The sequence below is a fragment of the Ctenocephalides felis genome, unplaced genomic scaffold (assembly GCF_003426905.1).
Source record: "Ctenocephalides felis isolate EL2017-DRISC unplaced genomic scaffold, ASM342690v1 CF-g0.4_SCAFFOLD_03571, whole genome shotgun sequence".
Taxonomy (NCBI): Eukaryota; Metazoa; Arthropoda; class Insecta; order Siphonaptera; family Pulicidae; genus Ctenocephalides; species Ctenocephalides felis.
This window is the reverse complement of record NW_020539725.1, coordinates 62,200,064-62,221,628: the sequence shown is the minus strand read 5'-3', so window position 1 is coordinate 62,221,628 and position 21,565 is coordinate 62,200,064. Positions and strand designations below refer to the sequence as shown.

General features: G+C 31.4%; 1 protein-coding gene across 1 annotated transcript in view; it reads right to left on the bottom strand.

Moving 5' to 3' along the window:
- Positions 1 to 1,742: 1,742 nt before the first annotated feature.
- The window catches only part of LOC113386444, a 47,306-nt gene continuing 27,483 nt past the window's right edge, over positions 1,743 to 21,565 (bottom strand). The window contains exons 7-17 of the mRNA XM_026624224.1: positions 21,191 to 21,476; positions 17,718 to 17,943; positions 17,437 to 17,658; positions 14,428 to 14,675; positions 12,687 to 12,855; positions 11,201 to 11,433; positions 11,025 to 11,141; positions 9,321 to 9,638; positions 7,693 to 7,872; positions 6,205 to 6,414; positions 1,743 to 2,564 (exon numbers count right to left, since the gene is read on the bottom strand). Coding sequence (XP_026480009.1) covers positions 2,171 to 2,564; positions 6,205 to 6,414; positions 7,693 to 7,872; positions 9,321 to 9,638; positions 11,025 to 11,141; positions 11,201 to 11,433; positions 12,687 to 12,855; positions 14,428 to 14,675; positions 17,437 to 17,658; positions 17,718 to 17,943; positions 21,191 to 21,476 — 2,603 coding nt within the window. The 3' untranslated portion in view covers positions 1,743 to 2,170. The remainder of the gene's footprint in view (positions 2,565 to 6,204; positions 6,415 to 7,692; positions 7,873 to 9,320; positions 9,639 to 11,024; positions 11,142 to 11,200; positions 11,434 to 12,686; positions 12,856 to 14,427; positions 14,676 to 17,436; positions 17,659 to 17,717; positions 17,944 to 21,190; positions 21,477 to 21,565) is intronic.

Below are 21,565 nucleotides of genomic sequence, written 5' to 3'. Positions count from 1 at the left end.
TTAAGCATTTCAACATCAATTTGCAGAATTGTCATCATTTAATAAGTGGAGAACACTAATAGGCAATTCTGCATCATAACATAACGTTATCATGGCAACGGCTTGTTTATTGTTAGTGGAACTGTGAAAATGTCTAGCTATTTGCCGTGCAAATAGATAGACATTTTCATAATTTTCACTACTAATAAATAAGCATAAGATCGCTATGAAGCCATAACAACGCTATGCTATGAGGCAAAATTGTCCCAAAAGGCAGTAGAATTTTTTGATTTTTTCTATAGTCATCACTATTCTACACGTTTTGCATTGTGTGATGCCAGAACTTTCTATTTTACCTATATATATGTAACACACTACTTTCAATTTTATCAATTTTTTACTGAACATTTGTGATGTGGTCTATCTGATCATTTGATTATTTTTTAAGCGATTTCTTATAGCATTATACTGGTGTTTGAGATACATCTATCTTTTATATGTCCAAAGTTTGTGCACTTCTAACATTTGAAAAAAAAAACACGCGCCTTAAATTTTTATCTTCTTATCTCTGTTTGATATTTGATAAATTATTGTCTTTTTTGATTAAAATTTTATAGGTATAATAAAATAAAATTAAAAATGAAAGTGACGTCAAAAAGTTGCACTTATAATAAATTTGTATATGAATGCACTAATGCTCGTTCTGTTTTACTCATACAATAGTTTGTATCTCTCTAATTGTCCAAAATTTGGAAAAAATCAGTTTTCAACCTTTTCCACATTACGAAGTTTCACTTTTTTAGTTCTAAGAAGTCCACTCACTATTTTTTCTATTAAGGGGGTATTCTAGTGTAGAAATTCAAAGAATCGATTTTTTTTTTATTTCATATTTTCAAACTTTAACTATCTAAGAATATGGGTACGAGAAGATTTTTGAAAATTTGAATTATTTTCGGAGATATGGGCATTTTACTGACTCGGTCCCCATAGTGGTTTTGCTTCACGCAAAACTTTAAATGCGTTTTTCTCAGAACTTACTTTTTCAGTACTCTTGTCACGATTTCTGGAGTTTTAATCGACCGATTTATTTGAAATTTTCAGAGAGTCTTGTTTGTAGATCTATCTACAGTCTGAACTAGAATCGTCCCGAAATTCCTATTTTTACTATTTTTAAAAAATGGAGAAACCCAAAAAAACAGTAAAAAAAACCTTTTTTTTTCAAACAGTCGCCAATTTGTGAAAAAAAATTTGTTTTACTTATCGCTAGTTCAGCCGATTGCGACATCATTGTAGATTAATGGATGAAGATGTAGATTATAGATTAATAATCTTTTTATTTCTTTTATTTCTGAGGTGCCAATTTTTTGAGACCACCCACTTCATCAGCTGCCAGTTTTTACAATTTTCAACTCTAAAAAAAAACAGTAAAAAAACGTTTTTCTTTTCAAACAGTCGCCAATTTGTGAAAAAAAAATTGTTTTACTTATCGCTAGTTCAGCCGATTGCGACATTATTGTAGATTGATAATCTTTGTATTTTTTGCATTTCCGATGGCTGAAATCGTGTCAAGACTGAGGTGCCAATTTTTTAAGACCACCCACTTTATCAGCTGCCAGTTTTTACAATTTTCATTTTTTTATTTTTTTATTTTTGTTCTGTATTTTAATAATATTAATAAACAAGTGGTAAAAAATGGATAGTAGAAACATTCATTGCTTTCTTTTACGACACTTTAAAAATGACCTAAAATTCATCGTTCTACACTAGAATACCCCCTTAATCTAAAATTAAACATGATCTAAAATAGAACATTATTAGACCACCTATTCACTTTTTCACTAAAAAATTAATCACAAGATCCCTCGTCATTTACTACCCCACATCACACTTCATGGGCGAAAACTTCCCCCCACAATCCGCAGAGTTCACATTATACCGCGGTATCCGCGGTATAAGAGGCGTCAAAACAGCAGTGCTATAAGGCGTAGGATGATCAACATCTTCGACCATAATATAATTCTATAAAATCCCTCGTCACCTTTTACCCCACATCACAATTCATGGGCGAGAACTTCCCCCCACAATCCGCAGAGTTCACATTATACCGCGGTATCCGCGGTATAAGAGGCGTCAAAACGTAGAATCATCAACATCTTCGACCACATAACTCTATAAAATCCCTCGTCATTTACTACCCCACATCACACTTCATGGGCGAAAACTTCGCCCCACAATCCCCAGAGTTCACATTATACCGCGGTATCCGCGGTATAAGAGGCGTCAAAACAGCAGTGCTATAAGGCGTAGGATCATCAACATCCTCGACCACAACTTGTGGACAATTATCAATAAGATTCGGTTGCTGGCCTAATTTGTCCATCATATTCGGAGAACATCTTTCGATAACATTTGGCGGACGTTGTTGAATCAGATCACTTGATATATCACCAGTCTGCACAGAAGCTAAAGGCACATCCAGACAAGGATGCAGTAACCTGGGCGAACCTGCCAGGAAATCTACTATTGCTGATGCCTGGGGACGAGTGCGATGATCTAGGTTCCAGCAGGATTTTATTAGACCTTGCCTGGGGTAAAGGAGTTATGATGAATGATAATTGATAAAACCAGACTTTGTTTGTAAATGGAGAGGAAAAAAGGGTATAACCTCTAATTTTTTTTACCACTTTTCATAGGTCTATAATATTTTACAATTGTTCTTTATGACCATAAACTCTCTCACTAAGCATAGTTTCATTCTTTGCATTTGTTTTTGAAAAAAATATCAGTGCAGTAAACGGTGAGGAAAAAGGGTATAACCTCTGAACTTTTTTACCATTTTTCATAGGCCTATAATATTTTACAATTGTTCTTTATGACCATAAACTCTCTCACTAAGCATAGTTTCATTCTTTGCATTTGTTTTTGAAAAAAATATGAGTGCAGTAAATGGAGAGGAAAAAAGGGTATAACCTCTGATTTTTTTTACCACTTTTCATAGGCCTATAATATTTTACAATTGTTCTTTATGACCATAACATCTCTCACTAAGCATAGTTTCATTATTTGCATTTGTTTTTGAAAAAAAATATTAGTGCAGTAAACGGAGAGGAAAAAAAGGGAATAACCTCTGAATTTTTTTACTGTGCTCCAATTTGCATGAAATTTTGGAATTAGGTTCATCTTAACCTAAAGCTCAAAAGTGAAAACTATTCGCGACCCTTTAATAAATAAGTGGACATTGAGCTGTTTTATCGATAGAAAACGTTTTTAATAATAGGTTGTCAAATATCTCCCTTCCGCCTTTTTGTATTATAAACCAAGAGCAAAAAAGCGGAAGGGAGATATTTGACAACCTAATATTAAAGGATACAATTACAAAATATTTTTTAATACATTTATCTTGCAATAAAATCATTTTCAACCCCGTGAAAACCCTAAAACCCTTCAAACAATCTCTAAATTGAAAAAAAAACACTTAAAAATAAATTTCGGTATGATATAATAAGAATTACGTATAAAGTAAATGATATTTTATGTTTTCTATCTTGATTATCAAATTCTTAACCCTTTTAAGGGTTACCTTAAAAACAACCCCTTGATGAAAAATTGTTTGAAAAAATTATTTTGAAATTGAAAGAAAATTAAGAAATTCAAAATGATATGAATGTTATTTCAATTTCCCAAAAATAATTACCATATCCATAATTTGTTCAACTCTTAAAACTACCCTTGAATAAAAACAGTTAACATAACAGTATAATTTTGTCTAAACTCGTATATTTGTTGTTCTTGTTACTGCAATTATTAAACTTTCATTTTACTATAGTGATATAAAACTATATTAATTTAATTAACACGTGGACCTTTCAGCCATAAGATACTTTACTATACGTAAAATATTCAAGATTTTTTGTCAATTTCAAGCCATTGTTTTTCAAATATTCTACAAGTTTCAAGACTCAAAAAAATCCTCAAGATATTTTGCAATTTCTACATATCAAGACTTATTTGTAAGGACACTTAGAACCAATACTACACTGAAGTTACAACTCCAAGATTTTGATCATTTTCAAGTATTTTTTAATTTTAAACAGCATGAATTTTCAAAATAATTCTAATTTTACTACTATATATGTAAATAGTGCTCTCCATACAAATAAGCACTGAATATGGGTCAAATCAAGACCCGAAACGTATGTTTTCATAATAAAAACATTTTGTTTCAATAAAACTGTTTTTAATTACTGGATGGATGCCCAAGAACATATATATATATATATATATATATATATATATATACTGCTTACTTATACATTTCTCGAGATATGGACACAATTCGATAACTAGTGGGGTGGGTGGCATCGTGCCTTAAGGCAAATTGCTGGAACTTCCCGTACCGTAACGAAACGTTCGAGGAATATTGAATGTTTTCAAATAGATTATTATAAATATTGTATTATTGTCTAATATTTATAAGAATTATATAAACTGAATTGCAGAGTTGAAATTATTTGTTTACAGTATATTAGAACTATAGTCAGAATTAAAAATAAAATCTGAATTATTTTCGATATACAAAAAATTAAAAAAAAAAAAAAAAAAAAAAAAAAAAAAAAAATGGTACAAAATTTTTTTTTCCAAAATCAATTATTTTGTTAAGACAAGCAGAAAGTTCTTTGAATCAATTGAATCGGACGCTTAGTTCTCTCAAAAACTGCCATTTTTTGTACATTTAGCTCTGTATCTCCGAAATGGCTGGGCCTGCCTTTGCGAAAAACTAATAACCCTTTCTCCCAATCATTACTAATGGAATGTTTTTTAGATAATTCAAATCGGATGCTCCGTTCTCTCACAAACTCGATTTCTATTTTCTGCACTCTTTGCTCCTTATCTCCGTAACTGCTGGACCTGTCTTTGCCAAAAACTAATCAGCTCTTCTCCTTATTAATAGGAATCGAATGTTTTTTAAACCATTCAAATCGGTTGATCCGTACGCCCGAAAACGTGGACGAAAATTTGTATCCATACATACATACACACACACACACACACACACACACACATCCATTTTTTCTGAGGTATGCCAAAACGTTCAGAAACCTTCAAAACGTCGAGAAATGTAAAAATTTTCAATTCCGATTTTCGGCCCATTACAATAACTTACCCTACGGGAAGTTAAAAATGCGATTAGTTTTCGGGTCATTACTCCTTTAATTTCGACTCCATCACAATTTGTAATACACCATTTGAAAGGTTAATAAAAGGGCTACAACTATTTTTATCATAATTTTTTTCATAACTCCTCTCATTTTGAAACGGCGAAGGGTTAAAGGGCTCGAGAGAGACTCTGATTGCGCGGCCGCGCACTCTTTAAACAATCATAACTCTGTCAATAATAAAAAACTGTAATAAGCCAGAAAGATCCCTTTGATTTTTATCTATATGCTCTTAAACGTATCTTTTATTAGTGAATCTGCTAGAATCCACCAAGATGTCTATAATGAAGCGAATTCTAGATGGAATGTGAATTACTTTAATTCTGGTGGAAGTGGCGCTCATTAAACCATATGATTTAAAAGAAAAAAACTTCGTATATGCTTCTTATTTGCGTGTTAGCCCACTCATTTTACACGCAAAAAACTTGTAACAGCACTCATTCCAAAGCTTATGTTAAACACTATAAAACCCAATTTCACCGAAATGCAGAAAATGTAAAATCTCGACACTAAATGGCTTTAAATACAACAATTAAATCTTGAACGAAATAAGAAACAACTTTGCTCTTTCAAATCTAGCTTGATATTATTCCTAGAACACTCTATGAAATACCGATTTATTAAGACTTGTACTGGCATTATTTTGTTTATTACACGATTTTTGTTGAAATGTATATTTTAGGAGATATTTACAAAAGGACGAAGAAAAACGCCAAAATTTATGAATTTTTAGTGGCCAGTAACTTGAAAAGTATTTACGTTTTTTTGAAAAACTATAAGTGACATTTTGTTCTTATAATTAGTTCTTCTATCGATTTCCGACGTTATTTTGAAAAAATGTAAATACACAATTGAGAAGGGGTGTCATCAGAATTATTTGCACTGTTGAACTTGAGGCTAAGATGAACCTAATTCCAAAATTTCATTCAACTCGGAGCACAAGTAAAAAAATTCAGAGGTTATACCCTTTTTTCCTCTCCGTTTACTGCACTATTTGGGGTTTACTTACAATTGTGGTTTGATTCCTTGTGGTATTTTTAAAGTGTTGCCTTTTTTGACGTGCTCCAAAACCTGGTTGTTAGACATTCCTTGAAAAGGAAAACTGCCGAATGTCACGATTTCGTAAAGAAGGACTCCGTATGACCAAACGTCGGAGGCTGTTGTGAAAACACCGTCTCCGAGGCTCTCAGGAGCCATCCAACGAACTGGTAACATACCTCTGAAGAACAAAAAGAGTGCGCGTAAGGATCACACGCGATTGAAGTAAAACTTATTTGCTACTGTATAAAGTAGCAAATTTAAGTTGAGTAAAAATAAATACATCATATAAAAATTTTGAATAATGTTTATCAGTAATATGCGATAACACTCGTGATGCACACATTTATTAGTGTCGTCAATCATTATACACATTTATATAATGATAATTTATAATTTATATATTTATGATTGCATTAAAAATATGTATAATATTTACAAACAATAATGTAATCAAAGTCGTACTTGAAATATGACATGATCGTTTTAAAGTAATTGCTGATTAATAAATTCTATAATATTCATTCACACAGTGGATTATGTTAAACAACGCCTAAACAAATATTGTTTTTGCAAATTAACTCATCCTGTAACAATTGTGTTTGAAGAACTTCATGTAATTAAAATTAACATACATTCATTTACTGTTTGTATTTTTTTACTTTTTCGCTGACGATATAATCTCATTCCTTGAACAGCTGTAATATCCGTTTTGTTTAACAAATTGAAGCCATACTTTTATATTTGTTTTATTTATCAAGCCCTGCACATAGCTTGATCTATGAATCATTTGCTTTTTTATGTGAACGTTAATGCAATGATCATCATCAATATTACGAGGTAATAAATTAACCATATTATTAATGTCAACAGGCACATTTATAATTTGGCCAAACATTCGAAATTATCCATTTGCATGTCGCAATCGTCTAATTTGCATGAAACTAGGTGAAATTATTTTTTCAGGTACAGTATCTAGTTTAGGTAGATAATTTGGTATAGGTGGAAATACAAACCCGTTAAATTTACACAAAGTGGGAATTTCACCCGAATTTAATATCTTTCGACAAGTTTGACATCCAACCTGATTATTTGAATCAATATTCAAAAAACATTATTAAGAATTTGTTTTTGAGCATCATTTGATATTTTTAAGTCACTTTGAAGCCAAAGTCGATCACAAAAACACACAAAACATACATAGCCAAAGCTATCATTTCTTACGCAGCGCACATTTTTCCTTAGTTTCATTATTTATTTGCGATTATTTGCACTACAATTATTTATGGGGCACGGGATAAAATATTCTTCCGATCCTGACATTTTTATTAACTCACGAATTATACTGCTAACCCATGTCGCGCCTAAAGAAGTTTTTACACCCATGTCGCGCCTAAAGAAGTTTTACTTAAAAAAACCGGTATAACAGATAAATTGATACTTGTATGCATTAACTTACCGTCTGAGGAATTTATAGTACTCCTTCTCGCAAATTCTTCTGGTCATACCAAAGTCGCCAAGTTTTACCACACGTTGAGCATTTACCAGACAATTTCTGCATGCGACATCCCTGTGCACGTATTTCATTTCTGCCAAATAACTTAGGGCACTCGCGACATCTAAAGCCATTTGGGTCAACCTAGGAAAGAAAAAGGATAGAAAATTATTAAAATGGACTCTACTGACGAGCAAACTTAATCTAGAATTAAAAAAATGGATTCTACTGACGAGCAAACTTAATCTAGAATTAAAAAAGGGACTCTACTGACGAGCAAACTAATCTAGAATTGAAAAAGAGACTCTACTGACGGGCAAAAGCTGAAATATACAAAAAAGGGACTCTACTGATGAGCAAAAAAATAGAAAATCAATGAAGGGACTCTGCTTACGAGTAAATCTGATTTTAATGGAATATTTGGCAAATTTGTTCAAAATTAAATAACGTATAATATTGTCTAACATCATAATGCCTCACAGCAACTATATATACTATACAATCTTAATTAAAATAAAAATCAATCGCAAGTATCGAAAAATATGTATTATACAGTTCCCTACTGTTATCTGTCAATTATATATTTAAATTAGGTCCGTCGAGACCTTCTAAATGATACCCCACACGACATAATTAATGAGACGAAATTTTGACCCTTTATGTGACCCATCACAATGACTTAAAACGTCGAGAAACCGTACAATTAGCAAATCGGATTTTCTCGCAAATACATAAACTCATTCGGGAAGTTAATGAATAAATGAAAAAATAATTAGATTGGTTTTTGTAATTATTGATATTAATTAAATTGACTTGTCCATTTAGATAATTAATTAATTAGACATTCGCTTTTGTAGGGTAAGTTGATGAATTTGATCGGAAATGTTTAGAATAAAAATAACATTTTTATTGTTTCTTGTTAGTGAACATGTGATAATGTGCATCTATTTAATAGCTATATTTTATTATTAGCTCATCAGTAGAGTCCCTTTATGTATATTATAGCTTTTGCCCGTCAGTAGAGTCCTTACATTAATTTTCTAGCTTTTGCTCGTCAGTAGAGTCCTTTTATTAATTTTCAATACTTTGCTCGTCAGTAAAGTCCCATTCTTTAATACTAGATCAGTTTGCTCGTCAGTAGAGTTCCCTTTTTAATTCTAGATTAGTTTGCTCGTAAGTAGAGTCCCTTTTTCAATACTAGATCAGTTTGCTCGTCAGTAGGGTCCCTTTTTTAATACTGTATTAGTTTGTTTGTCAGTAGAGTCCTTTTATTAATTTTAGATTAATTTGTTCGTCAGTAGAATCCCTTTTTTAATACTAGATCAGTTTGCTCGTCAGTAGAGTCCGTTTTTTAATACTAGATTAATTTGCTCGTCAGTAGAGTCCTTTTATTAATAATTTTCTATCCTTTTGCTTGTCAGTAGAGTCTCTTTTTTGTATATTTTCTATCTTTTTGCTCGCCAGTAGAGTCCTTTCATTAATTTTCAATCCTTTTGCTCGTTAATAGAGTCACTTTTGTATTTTCATCTTTAGCTCTTGAGTAGAGTCCTTTTAATATTTTTTTATCTTTTAATCTTTTATCTTTATCTTACCTCTTGCTAGAAATTTCATCAGCATCCATGCTCTTGTCGTTCACCAAATGCCTTCTGGCCAAAAGATAAGTCTTCAAGTCTCCATAAAGCATAAATTCCATAATAGTGTACACAGGCTCATTAGTAGTGCACACACCCAACAGCTTGACAATGTTCTTGTGATCAAATCGTTTCATCGATTCTGCTTCGGATAGAAAGTCTAGTTTTTCTTCGGTGTCTGAACCGATTTTTAGAGTTTTAACGGCGACAGCTGCCCAACCGTCCTCAAAATGGGCTTCACCGCCGTAAACCATACCAAAAGCACCCTCGCCGAGTTTCCTGGAAAAATAGATAAAGTAAACATGGTACTTTTTTAACTTTCCGTAGGGTAGTTATAGTAATGGACCGAAAATCGAAAATGAAAATATTTTCATTTCTCGACGTTTTGTAGGTTTCTGAACATTTTTAAGGGACATACCTCAGAAACTAAATGGATGTGTGTGTGTTCGTGTTTTGTATGTCCGCATTTTTAGTATTAAAAAAGGAACTCTACTGACGAGCAAACTGATCTAGAATTAAAAAAGGAACTATACTGACGAACAAATGTAATCTAGAATTTAAAAAGGGACTCTACTGACGAGCAAACTTAATCTAGAAATCTACAAAAAAAGACTCTACTGACGAGCAAACCAATCTAGAATTAAAAAAGGGACTCTACTGACGAGCAAACTAATCTAGAACTAAAAAGGGACTCTACTGACGAGCAAACTAATCTAGAACTAAAAAGGGACTCTACTGACGAGCAGACGAGTATTTCAGATTGCTCGTCAGCTCATATAATGCAAAATATAGTTTGCTTGTCAGAAGAGTCCTTTTTATTTTCATGTCCGGTAAATCACAGTTTATGATTAAAAATACTAAATACAAAAATTCAAAAAATTACCCAGACTAAGCACAGTCTAAGCGCCACTCTGGTACAAATGTTTACCCAAGCGCGTTTAGAATGTGACTATACTGGAGCGTTTTAATAAATTTTGTGAAAACTATTAAAAAATATGAAAATGCCACCGAGCTAAGCACAGTACAAGTGAAAATGTCGCACAGAATCATTTGCAAATGCATTTAGAATGTGACTATACGAGAGCACTTTACCAATTTTATTATGTAAATTATACAAATTTAATGTCGAGTTAAAAAAATTTGAAAAAATATGAAAAAATACCCCTGCTAAGCACAGTCTAAGTGACAACCCAGTACGAAAATTTTTGCAAGTGCGTTTAGAATGTGACTATACTGAAGCGTTTTTATAAATTTTGTGAAAGCTATTAAAAAATGTGAAAATGCCGCCAAGCCAAGCACAGTATAAGTGAAAATGTCGCACAGAATTATTTGCAAATGCGTTTAGAATGTGACTATACGGGAGCACTTTTCCAATTTTGTGTAAATTAGGCAACTAACTATTTTTTTGAAATTGAATTTGAAACGAAATGACGAGTGTTAATGTTCTGGAAATAAATTGATTTATGGTTTATGATTTACATTTGATTTGCTCATAGATATAGCAATATAGCATAAATAATGAAAGTTACAGAGTATTTGTAATAATATATTTGAAAACGTTTAAAATTTCTCGAACATTTCGTTACGGTACAGGAAGTTCCAGCAATTTGCCTTAATGCACGATGATATACACCGTGGTTTACATATTGATATTTTTGGCTGTACCTGTTGATGACTACACGATCCCTTGCCATCTCCCATTTGTCCAAACCACCGATGTTCAAAAGATCCAAACCATAATTCTTCATGTACTTCTGAGACTTCTTCAACTTCTCTTCATACCTGGAATTGAAACACACATTACCACTTAATAATAATTTTTTACTATTTATCTAACTCACCGTTTTCTAATGAAGAACAAAGCTCCTCCGATAATAATTCCGGCAATTCCAAAAATAATCACGTTGACCAAAACGATGGTTTTATTGCAACCCCAGCCTAAGGCTCTGGCGAGCCCTGCAAAGGCACAAGATCTTTCCAAAAAGTCTTCATCGTCGCTTCCGCCGTCACTTGGGATCTGGCCCGAGGGCCAGATTAGGGACGATTCGTCTAGATTTAGAACACCACCAGTCACCTGGAGAAAAGAATATTAGAAAACCTGTAAAATATCTATGGGGATCCAGCTAGCTTTGTAATTGAGACAGAAACAAAAATGACTTGTCACTTTTATATCATGAAATTTTATAATCAATAAATTGAATATATTTTTATACAAAAGAGCATGAATCAGGAATAAAAAATATAGACTTTTGTGCAATGTCCTAATCACTAGTTTTCCGTTGGCTACTTAAAAGGTACGCCCAGTCCTCGGGTCTTAAGGGGGGCGATACATGTAATCGCCTTAATTTTTACCATTTTTTGAGGACTTTTTAAACTAGGAAGGAATGACTGAATCTTTTTGAACTTTTTTAGGGTTATTTATTATATATTAAAATACACAAAAAAAATTTTTTTTTAATTTTTTTTTCTAAAATGGCTGCCGTAAAAATAAATCTGCCAAGACCCTCTCGGAAAACGCCATCAATTTGCGGGCGTTCTCACTTTTCGTACGGTGATTTGAAATCAAAAAAATTAGTTTGTACGTGTTCATAAAACATATATCTTCTAGTTAAACCAAAAAAAAATTAAGAAAGTCACAAAATCGTAAATTGGCACACCTCAGAAAAAAAGTTCGATTTTTCACCTTTTTTTCAATGGTTTTTTTTGGTAAAAGGGTTAATTTTTGAAATTTTTTTTGGAATGTTTGAGGTTTAACTAGAAGCTATTACTGTAAAGTAGATATGTGCAAAATTTCATTGGAATCGGTTGAGAACTTTTTGAGTTATCCCGCCCGCAAATTCCAAAAATGTCGTTTTGAGAAAAACGCGTTTAAAGTTTTGACACATAGAAACAGATAAGAGTAAATAGCACTCAAGCGTCGAGTTGAGGCGTGGCACTTAAATGAGTTTTTATTGTATAAATAATGATAATTTTGTTTTGAATATTTACAGGCATATTTTTGAGATGTTATTGTAACGATTTATGAAAAAAAAATCGATTTTTTTTTTCTTGTTACATGTATCGCCCCCCTTAACGCATTTACTCTAGCCATGACACCGGACTTCCGTTGGCATACTCTATATTTTTTTTCAATTCTTGTATCCCTGTTCAATTACTATCTACATTGTAAATGTCGTAGGTCATCAGTGTAGAAATATATAAATAAGTAAAAAGATATTTCTATGTTTTATAAAATTGTGTTAAAATATATAATTATAAAAATATAAAAAATGTCATGACATGAATAATTTGTTTTCTATCAAACCCACAAGTAGATAGGTATTTTACCTGCGCAGTATCTTCCGTGATATTCGGATGAAACGATCCAATTAACTTTGACTGATTCTTTTGCCACTGCATGATGTGCACAACTGAAAACCTGGATGGACCACCATAGAACTTAATCCTTCCAGAAACACCATTGAAATCCGTTTTCTCGATTATCTCCATCAATTGACTGACGAAGAGAAAAATAACAGTTTATCACAATCATCTTTACCAAGTTAAAGTAATCGCAAATATATCGAAAATGATTTTTTTATATATCTTTACGTTTCAAAGGTTTCTGAATATTTTGGCATACCTTAGAAAAAATGTATGTATGTGTGTGTATGTATATGTGTGTGTGTGTGCGTGTATGTATGTGTGTGCGGATACAAATTTTCGTCGACGATTTCACGAACACCGATCAACCGATTTAAGTAATTCAGAAAAATATTCAATTCCAAGGGGAGACGTGCTGATAAGTTTTTGGCAAAGGCAGGTCTAGCCGTTACGGAGACAAATTGTTTTATAGAGATTTTAATATTGTGTACATATTTTGTGTCAATTTTTTGGGGTTTTGCTCGTCAGTAGAATCCTTTTTTGTATATTTTCTATTCTTTTGCTCGTCAGTAGAGTACCTTTTTTGTATATTTTGGCTTTTGCTCGTTAGTAAAGTCTTTTTTTAATAATTCTCTATTCTTTTGCTCGTCAGTAGAGTCCCTTTTTATAAATTTTCTATCTTTTTACTAGTCAGTAGAGTCTCTTTTTTGTATATTTTGGCTTTTGCTCGTCAGTAGAGTCCCTTTTTAATAATTCTCTATCCTTTTGCTTGTCAGTAGAGTCCCTTTTTAATAATTTTCTATCCTTTTGCTCGTCAGTAGAGTCTCCTTTTTAATTCTAGATTAGTTCGCTCGTCAGTAGAGTCCCTTTTTTGTATATTTCAGCTTTTGCTCGTCAGTAGAGTCTTTTTAATGATTTTCTATCCTTTTGCTCGCCAGTAGAGTCTTTTTTGTATATTTCAGCTTTTGCTCGTCAGTAGAGTCTTTTTAATAATTTTCTGTCCTTTTACTCGTCAGTTGTATATTTTAGTTATTGCTCGTCAGTAGAGTCCTTTCATTAATTTTTCGACTTTTGCTCGTCAATAGAGTCTTTTCATTAATTTTCCGGCTTTTGCTCGTCAGTAGAGTCCTTTTTAATAATTTTATATTCTTTCGCTCGTCAGTAGTCCTTTTATTAATTTTCTATTCCGTATCAAGTTTCTTACAAGAATTTTGACAATATTTCAAAATTTTATAAAAAAAAATCGAATATTTTCAAACATTTTCAAATTATTGATTAAAAAAATACAAAAATAATGATTTTAAAAAAAAAATTCAAAATTTTGTAAAATAATTCATGCAATCGTTCGTCAGTAGATTTCAATTTTTTCATTGTGTTAAAAAAAATCTAAATTCTGAAAAATTTCATAAAAATTTTAAAAAATATCAAAATTAAAAAAAAAATCGGCCTCTTACAAAAATTTTAAGAATATTTCGAAATTTTCAAAAAAATATTTTATAGTTATATTTATATTTATGATTATATTTATATCTTATATAAACAAAAATTTCTAAATTCTCGATTTAAAAAAAAATCCAAAAAATCCTCAAAATTTTGGAAAAAGTCCAAAATTATCAAAAAAATCTAATTAAATTTTTTTTTAACAAATTTAACAAAAGGTAGTTTGTTTTGCCTTAAGGCACAACTTATGCCTATTATTTTTTACCTTGTTGTGTTCAATGAGTGCATCTGCGCAATAGCCATCGGGTTCTTTCTGGTCAACTCGTGCAAGGCCAAAGCATATGTCCAAACAGCATCGTAGACATAACCTGCATAAACACTTTCCTGGACTCTCCTTCGGGCACATCTGGCCTGGTAGGCCCTTCGCCACTCACCAACAGTCCTGCCTTCTTGCATTATTTGATCATCGGGAGCAAAAAAGGCATGGGTGAGGGACAGATGACCTTCTATAGCCTGCAGGAAGAATTTGATAGTAAACTAGTGGTGTATGGCATCAAGGGAAATTGCTGGAACTTCCCGTAGCGTAATGAAATGATCGAGAGATAATAAACGTTTTCAAATATATTATATATTACAAATACTGTAATAACTTTCATTATTTTTGCTATCTCGCTTGTTATATCTGAGCAAATCAAATGTAAATCATAAATCGTAAATAAAAAAATAGTTGCCCAATTTACACAAAATTGAAATAGTGCTCCCGTACTGTCACAGTCTAAATGCACTTGCAAATAATTCGGTGCGACATTTTCACTTATACTGTACTTGGCTTGGCGGCATTTTAACATTTTTCAATAGTTTTCTCACAAAATTGAGAAAGTTGTATCATTACAGTACAAGACAATAAAATTAAAATTTTTAGAGAAAAGGGACTCTACTGACGAGCAAATTAAAACTTTAATACAAAAAGGGACTCTACTGACGAGCAAATTAAAATTTCAGTACAAAATGTGACTTTACTGACGAGCAAATTTAAATTAGATCTAGAAAATAAAAAAAGGACTTTACTGACGAGCAACTTTAAAATGTTAATAGAAAAAGAGACTCTACTGACGACCAAATTGAAATTCTAATACAAAAAGGGACTTTACTAATGAGCGTATTTGTAATGGAAATACATAAAGGGACTCTACTGACGAGCAAATTAAAATGCCAATACAGAATGGAATTCTACTGACGATCAAATTTAAAATGTCCATAAAAAAGGGACTCTACTGACGACCAATTATACAAAAAAGGACTCTAATGACGAGCAAATTAAAATGTAAAAACAAAAAAGGACTCTACTGACAAGCTAATTTAAAATTCTAATGCTAAAATAAAACTAGTGGTTTATGGCATCGTGCCTTAAGGCAAATTGCTGGAACTTCCCGTACCGTAATGAAATATTCGAGAAATTTTAAACGTTTTCAAATATATTATTACAAATACTGTAGTAACTTTCATTATTTTTGCTATCTTGTTATATCTGAGCAAATCAAATGTAAATTATAAATCAATTTATCTCCAGGAACATTAACAATCGTCATTTCATTTCGAATTCAATTTCAAAAAAAAAAAATAGTTGCCTGATTTACACAAAATTCGAATATAAAAAAGGGACTCTACTGACGAGCAAATTATTATTTAACCCAGAAATTGAAAAAGGGACTCTACTGACGAGCAAATCATTAAATAATCTAGAAGAAAATAAAAACGGACTCTACCGGCAAGCAAATTATTGAATAATCTAGAATATAAAAAAGAGACTTTACTGACTAGCAAATTATTAAATAATCTAGAAATTGAAAAAAAGGATCCTACTGACGAGCAAATTATTGAATAATCTAGAAGAAAATGAAAAAGGGACACTACTGACCAATAAGATTATTAAAGAATCTTGAATATAAAAAGGGTCGAGCAAATTATTAAAAAAATAAGCAAAATAAAAAAAGAACTATACTGATTAGCAAATTTTTTTAGCAATATTAAAAAAATTAGACTCTACTGACGAGCAAATTAAAAAATGATCTGAAAAATAAATAAAAAATCATAGTTTTCAATATTAATATCAAAACTGAAAAAGTGCTCCAGTATAATCACAGTCTAAACGCATTTGCAAATAATTCTAATAAGACATTTTCACTTATACTGCGCTTGGCTTGGCGGCATTTACACATTTTTTAATAGTTTTCACAAAATTTATAAAAACGCTCCTGCATAGTCACATTCTGAACGCACTTGCAAAAATTTTTGTACTGGCTTGTCACTTAGACTGTGCTTGGTAGGGGTGGTTTTTCACATTTTTTCAAATTTTTTTAACTCTAAAATACATTTTTATAATTTACATAAAATTGGAAAAGTGCTCCAATATAGAAACAGTCCGAACACACTTGCAAATATATTTGCGCCACTTCACTTAGACTGTGCTTAGTCTGGGTAGTTTTTTTTATTTTTTAACCCGAAATTACATTTCTATAGTTTATTTATCTGAAATTAAAATTTATATCTGAATCATTTTTGACAACAAAAGAATATTGTTTCAAAATTTAAAACAATTGAAATTTTAAAATAAAATAGGACTTCCTTAAGGTAAATTGCTGGAACTTCCCAAACCATAATAAAACTAAAATAAATCATAAATCAAATTATCTCCAGAACATTAACAATCGTCATTTCATTTCGAATTCAATTTCAAAAAAAAAAAAATTGCCTAATTTGCACTAAATTGAAAAAGTGCTTCCGCACAGTCACAGTCTAAACGCATGTGCAAATAATTCTGTGCGACATTTTCACTTATACTGTGCTTAGCTTGACGACATTTTCACATTTTTCAATAGTTTTCACAAAATTGGAAAAGTGCTCCAGTACATAAACAGTCTAAACGCACTTGAGTAAACATTTGTACAAGAGTGGCGCTTAGACTGTACTTATCCTGGGTAATTTTTTGAATTTTTGTATTTAGTATTTTTCATCATCAACCGTATTTTACTAGACATGAAAATAAAAAGGACTCTACTGACAAGCAAACTATATTTTGCATTATATGAACTGACGAGCAAACTGAAATACTCGTCTGCTCGTCAGTAGGGTGCGTTTATTAATTCTAGATTAGTTTGCTCGTCAGTAGAGTCCCTTTTTTAATTCTAGATTACATTTGCTCGTCAGTAGAGTCCCTTTATTAATTCTTAATTAAAAAATGTATGAAGAGACTAGAAGTATGGTAAATACTAACCTCCAGCATTTCTTCTTCAGTGCAAGATATGTTTTCTTTATTTCCATTATGCAAAGTTGTGTTCCACCAGCCGGTGGTCAACCAGGTTGGCAAAAACCAGACATAACCATCTTTGGCAGTCATGCCAAGTCTTAAAGATTCGCACATAATTGCTCTTGCTACTGGATCGTAGACATCGGCTATTATAATTTTGGCTCTACGTTTTTGCAAGTCCAGTAGATACTACAATATAAACAAGTCAGTAACAAGTTACCTATTGGATATGGATTTTTATCACTTACCCTAGTCATTGCAGAATGTTCACGTTCTTTTGGAAACTTGGCATTTGCTATAAGCTGCACATTGTTTTCCTGCAAAGTTTGTTCTAGATGAGGTATATACTCTGAATATTTTTGTCCTTCTTCGGTTAAAGATGCAACACGACGCCAACCCAAAAGTTGCATCAATTTTAGGTAAACGTAGACGTACTGCTTGTTTTCACCAATTGTACGAAAGAAGTATGGATACCTAAGGGAAAAATCTGGCTAGTAAATATTTGTCGAGTGATTGTAGGGGCACAACTAGTGTAACCGCCTAAAAGAAAGGTGATTTTTGGGAATTTATATTAAAAAAACTACTTTATCAATCATTTCAAAATTTTAGGAATATATTTATACATGTTTTAAGAATTAATAGTAAAATTTTTGAAGAAAAAAATTAAATATTTTTTAAGTTATCGTCGATCTCCAACGGCGCGACAAAAAAAAGGTCCTTCACTGCTGCAGTGATTCCGGCCTTCTACGTAAAAGAAATTTAAAAAAAAAATCTCGTTAAACTAGATAAATTTGTCTGTAAAATGAACTACGATAAAGAAAAAAAATCAAAAATTGTCAAAATGACGGCGTTATTTTTTTTTAAAAAAAGTCGAATTTTACCCAAAATTTTGGTCGTTTTTGGACTGCCAAAATTCGATTTTTGATCCGATCAAAAAATCGATAGTTCATTTTACGGAGAACTATATATAGAACATGTAAAAAAAGAGTGCGCGTAAGGTTCACACGCGATTGAAGTAAAACTTATTTGCTACTGTACAAGATGGCATTTAAGTAAAAATAAATACATCATATAACAATTTAGAATAATGTTTATTAGTAATATGGTAGGTAACACTCGTGATGCACATATTTATTAGTGTCGTCAATCATTGTACACATTTATATAATGATAAATTAAAAATTAAATATCTATAATAGCATTAAAATATGTATAATATTTAAAAACAATAATTTAATTAAAGTCATACTTCAAATACGATATGATCGGTTTGTCATTGTAATTAGCATTTAGAAACGAACCTTCATTTAGAAACGAACCTAGATTAGAGTAAAAATTGTGTTTGAAGAACTTCGTGTAATTAAAATTAACATACATTCATTGATTGCTTGTAATTTTTTTACTTTTTTCCAGACGATATTCAATTTGCACGTCAGTAGAGTCCTTTTTTATAACTTTGCTCGTCAGTAGAATCCGCTTTTCAAGTCATTAAATATTAATAATTTTGCTCGACAGTAGAGTCTCTTTTTCAAGTAATTTAATATTAATAATTTTGTTCGTTAGTAGAGTCCCTTTTTTGTCTTTTAAATCAATTTTGTACATTTCTAACAAGTTATTTGATCAGTTGTCAGTAGAGTACCTTTTGTCTTTTTTATCAATTTTTAGTTTGCTCGACAGTAGAGTCTTTTTTTATATTTACGAATTTCAAATTTGGTCGCCAGTAAAATCCATTTTTAAATATTTTATATTAGAATTGAGTTTGCTCGTCAGTAGAGTTCTTTTTTAGAGACATTTCTTATTCATATTTTGCTCGTCAGTAGAGTCCTTTTCTTTTCCTCTAAATTGAAATTAATTAATAATTTGCTTGTCAGTAGAGTCCCATTACAAACATTTTATTAAAATTGAGTTTGCTCGTCAGTAGAGTCCTTTTCTTTTCCTCTAAATTGAAATTAATTGATAATTTGTTTGTCAGTAGAGTCCCATTACAAACATTTTATTAAAATTGAGTTTGCTCGTCAGTAGAGTCCTTTTCTTTTCCTCTAAATTGAAATTAATTAATAATTTGCTTGTCAGTAGAGTCCCATTACAAACATTTTATTAAAATTGAGTTTGCTCGTCAGTAGAGTCCTTTTCTTTTCCTCTAAATTGAAATTAATTAATAATTTGCTTGTCAGTAGAGTCCCATTACAAACATTTTATTAAAATTGAGTTTGCTCGTAAGTAGAGTCCTTTTCTTTTCCTCTAAATTGAAATTAATTAATAATTTGCTTGTCAGTAGAGTCCCATTACAAACATTTTATTGAAATTGAATTTGCTCGTCAGTAGAGTCCTTTTCTTTTCCTCTAAATTGAAATTAATTAATAATTTGCTTGTCAGTAGAGTTGCATTACAAACATTTTATTAAAATTGAGTTTGCTCGTCAGTAGAGTCCTTTTCTTTTCCTCTAAATTGAAATTAATTAATAATTTGCTTGTCAGTAGAGTCCCATTACAAACATTTTATTAAAACTGAGTTTGCTCGTCAGTAGAGTCCTTTTCTTTTCCTCTAAATTGAAATTAATTGATAATTTGTTTGTCAGTAGAGTCCCATTACAAACATTTTATTAAAATTGAGTTTGCTCGTCAGTAGAGTCCTTTTCTTTTCCTCTAAATTGAAATTAATTAATAATTTGCTTGTCAGTAGAGTCCCATTACAAACATTTTATTAAAATTGAGTTTGCTCGTCAGTAGAGTCCTTTTCTTTTCCTCTAAATTGAAATTAATTAATAATTTGCTTGTCAGTAGAGTCCCATTACAAACATTTTATTAAAATTGAGTTTGCTCGTCAGTAGAGTCCTTTTCTTTTCCTCTAAATTGAAATTAATTGATAATTTGTTTGTCAGTAGAGTCCCATTACAAACATTTTATTAAAACTGAGTTTGCTCGTCAGTAGAGTCCTTTTCTTTTCCTCTAAATTGAAATTAATTAATAATTTGCTTGTCAGTAGAGTCCCATTACAAACATTTTATTAAAACTGAGTTTGCTCGTCAGTAGAGTCCTTTTCTCTTCCTCTAAATTGAAATTAATTAATAATTTGCTTGTCAGTAGAGTCAGTCCCATTACAAACATTTTATTAAAACTGAGTTTGCTCGTCAGTAGAGTCTTTTCCTTTTCCTCTAAATTGAAATTAATTAATAATTTGCTTGTCAGTAGAGTCGCATTACAAACATTTTATTAAAATTGAGTTTGCTTGTCTGTCAGTCTTATAGAACTTACTGTAATATTTACGGCCTTACGACAAGTAGTTTAATTTTAAAAATTCATCAAAGTTTGAGAAAATGAGTAGTTTTGTTGACGTTTGTTAAAATTAAAATTAGACGATTTAGTTGGTATAACAATATAGTACTTGGTCTTGATAAACATACTAAACCATTGAAGTCCTATGGAAACTGGTTCAATTAAAAAATTATTGATTTTTGAAAATTTGCTTTTATAAAATACTACGAGTTAACGTGTTCGTTCGTTTTCAATGATGTGTAATAAATACACTCATAAATTAATTTATTTTTTATTGATTAAGTCGATTATTTACACAAATCGGGAAGTTCATGTAACTTGCCTCAAGGCAAAATACCAAACCAACTAGTTTTAAAAGGTATAACCTATCAAAATAAGGAACAATTGAAAATCCGACTTTTTGAAAATTTCACACTAGTTGTGCCCCTTAAACCAAGTGTACTTACTTTTCTCGGTCAGAAAACGTGGCTCCTTCAGCACTATAAGACACGACCAGTGTGTTATAGTGTTTAGAAACCCCTGCTAAAGCTTCTAGGGTATCTGAACAAGCTGGCCCTAAAACTCCGACCAAGTGCTCGTAATGTTTTTCCACAATGTAGTCTATAAAAGTCTTCAGCTCTAAATCTGCCTTGCATTGACCATCGGCTGCCAGAATTTCCAATTGATAATCGGGAAGAATCGTCGCGTTTTTACCAATTGCTTCTTGGGCCATTGCTGCACCGACTACAATACCTGGGAAAAATATATTGATGATATATATATATATATATATATATTCTTCTTATATATAAAAATGGAGCTCTCTTTCAAATGATTCGGTA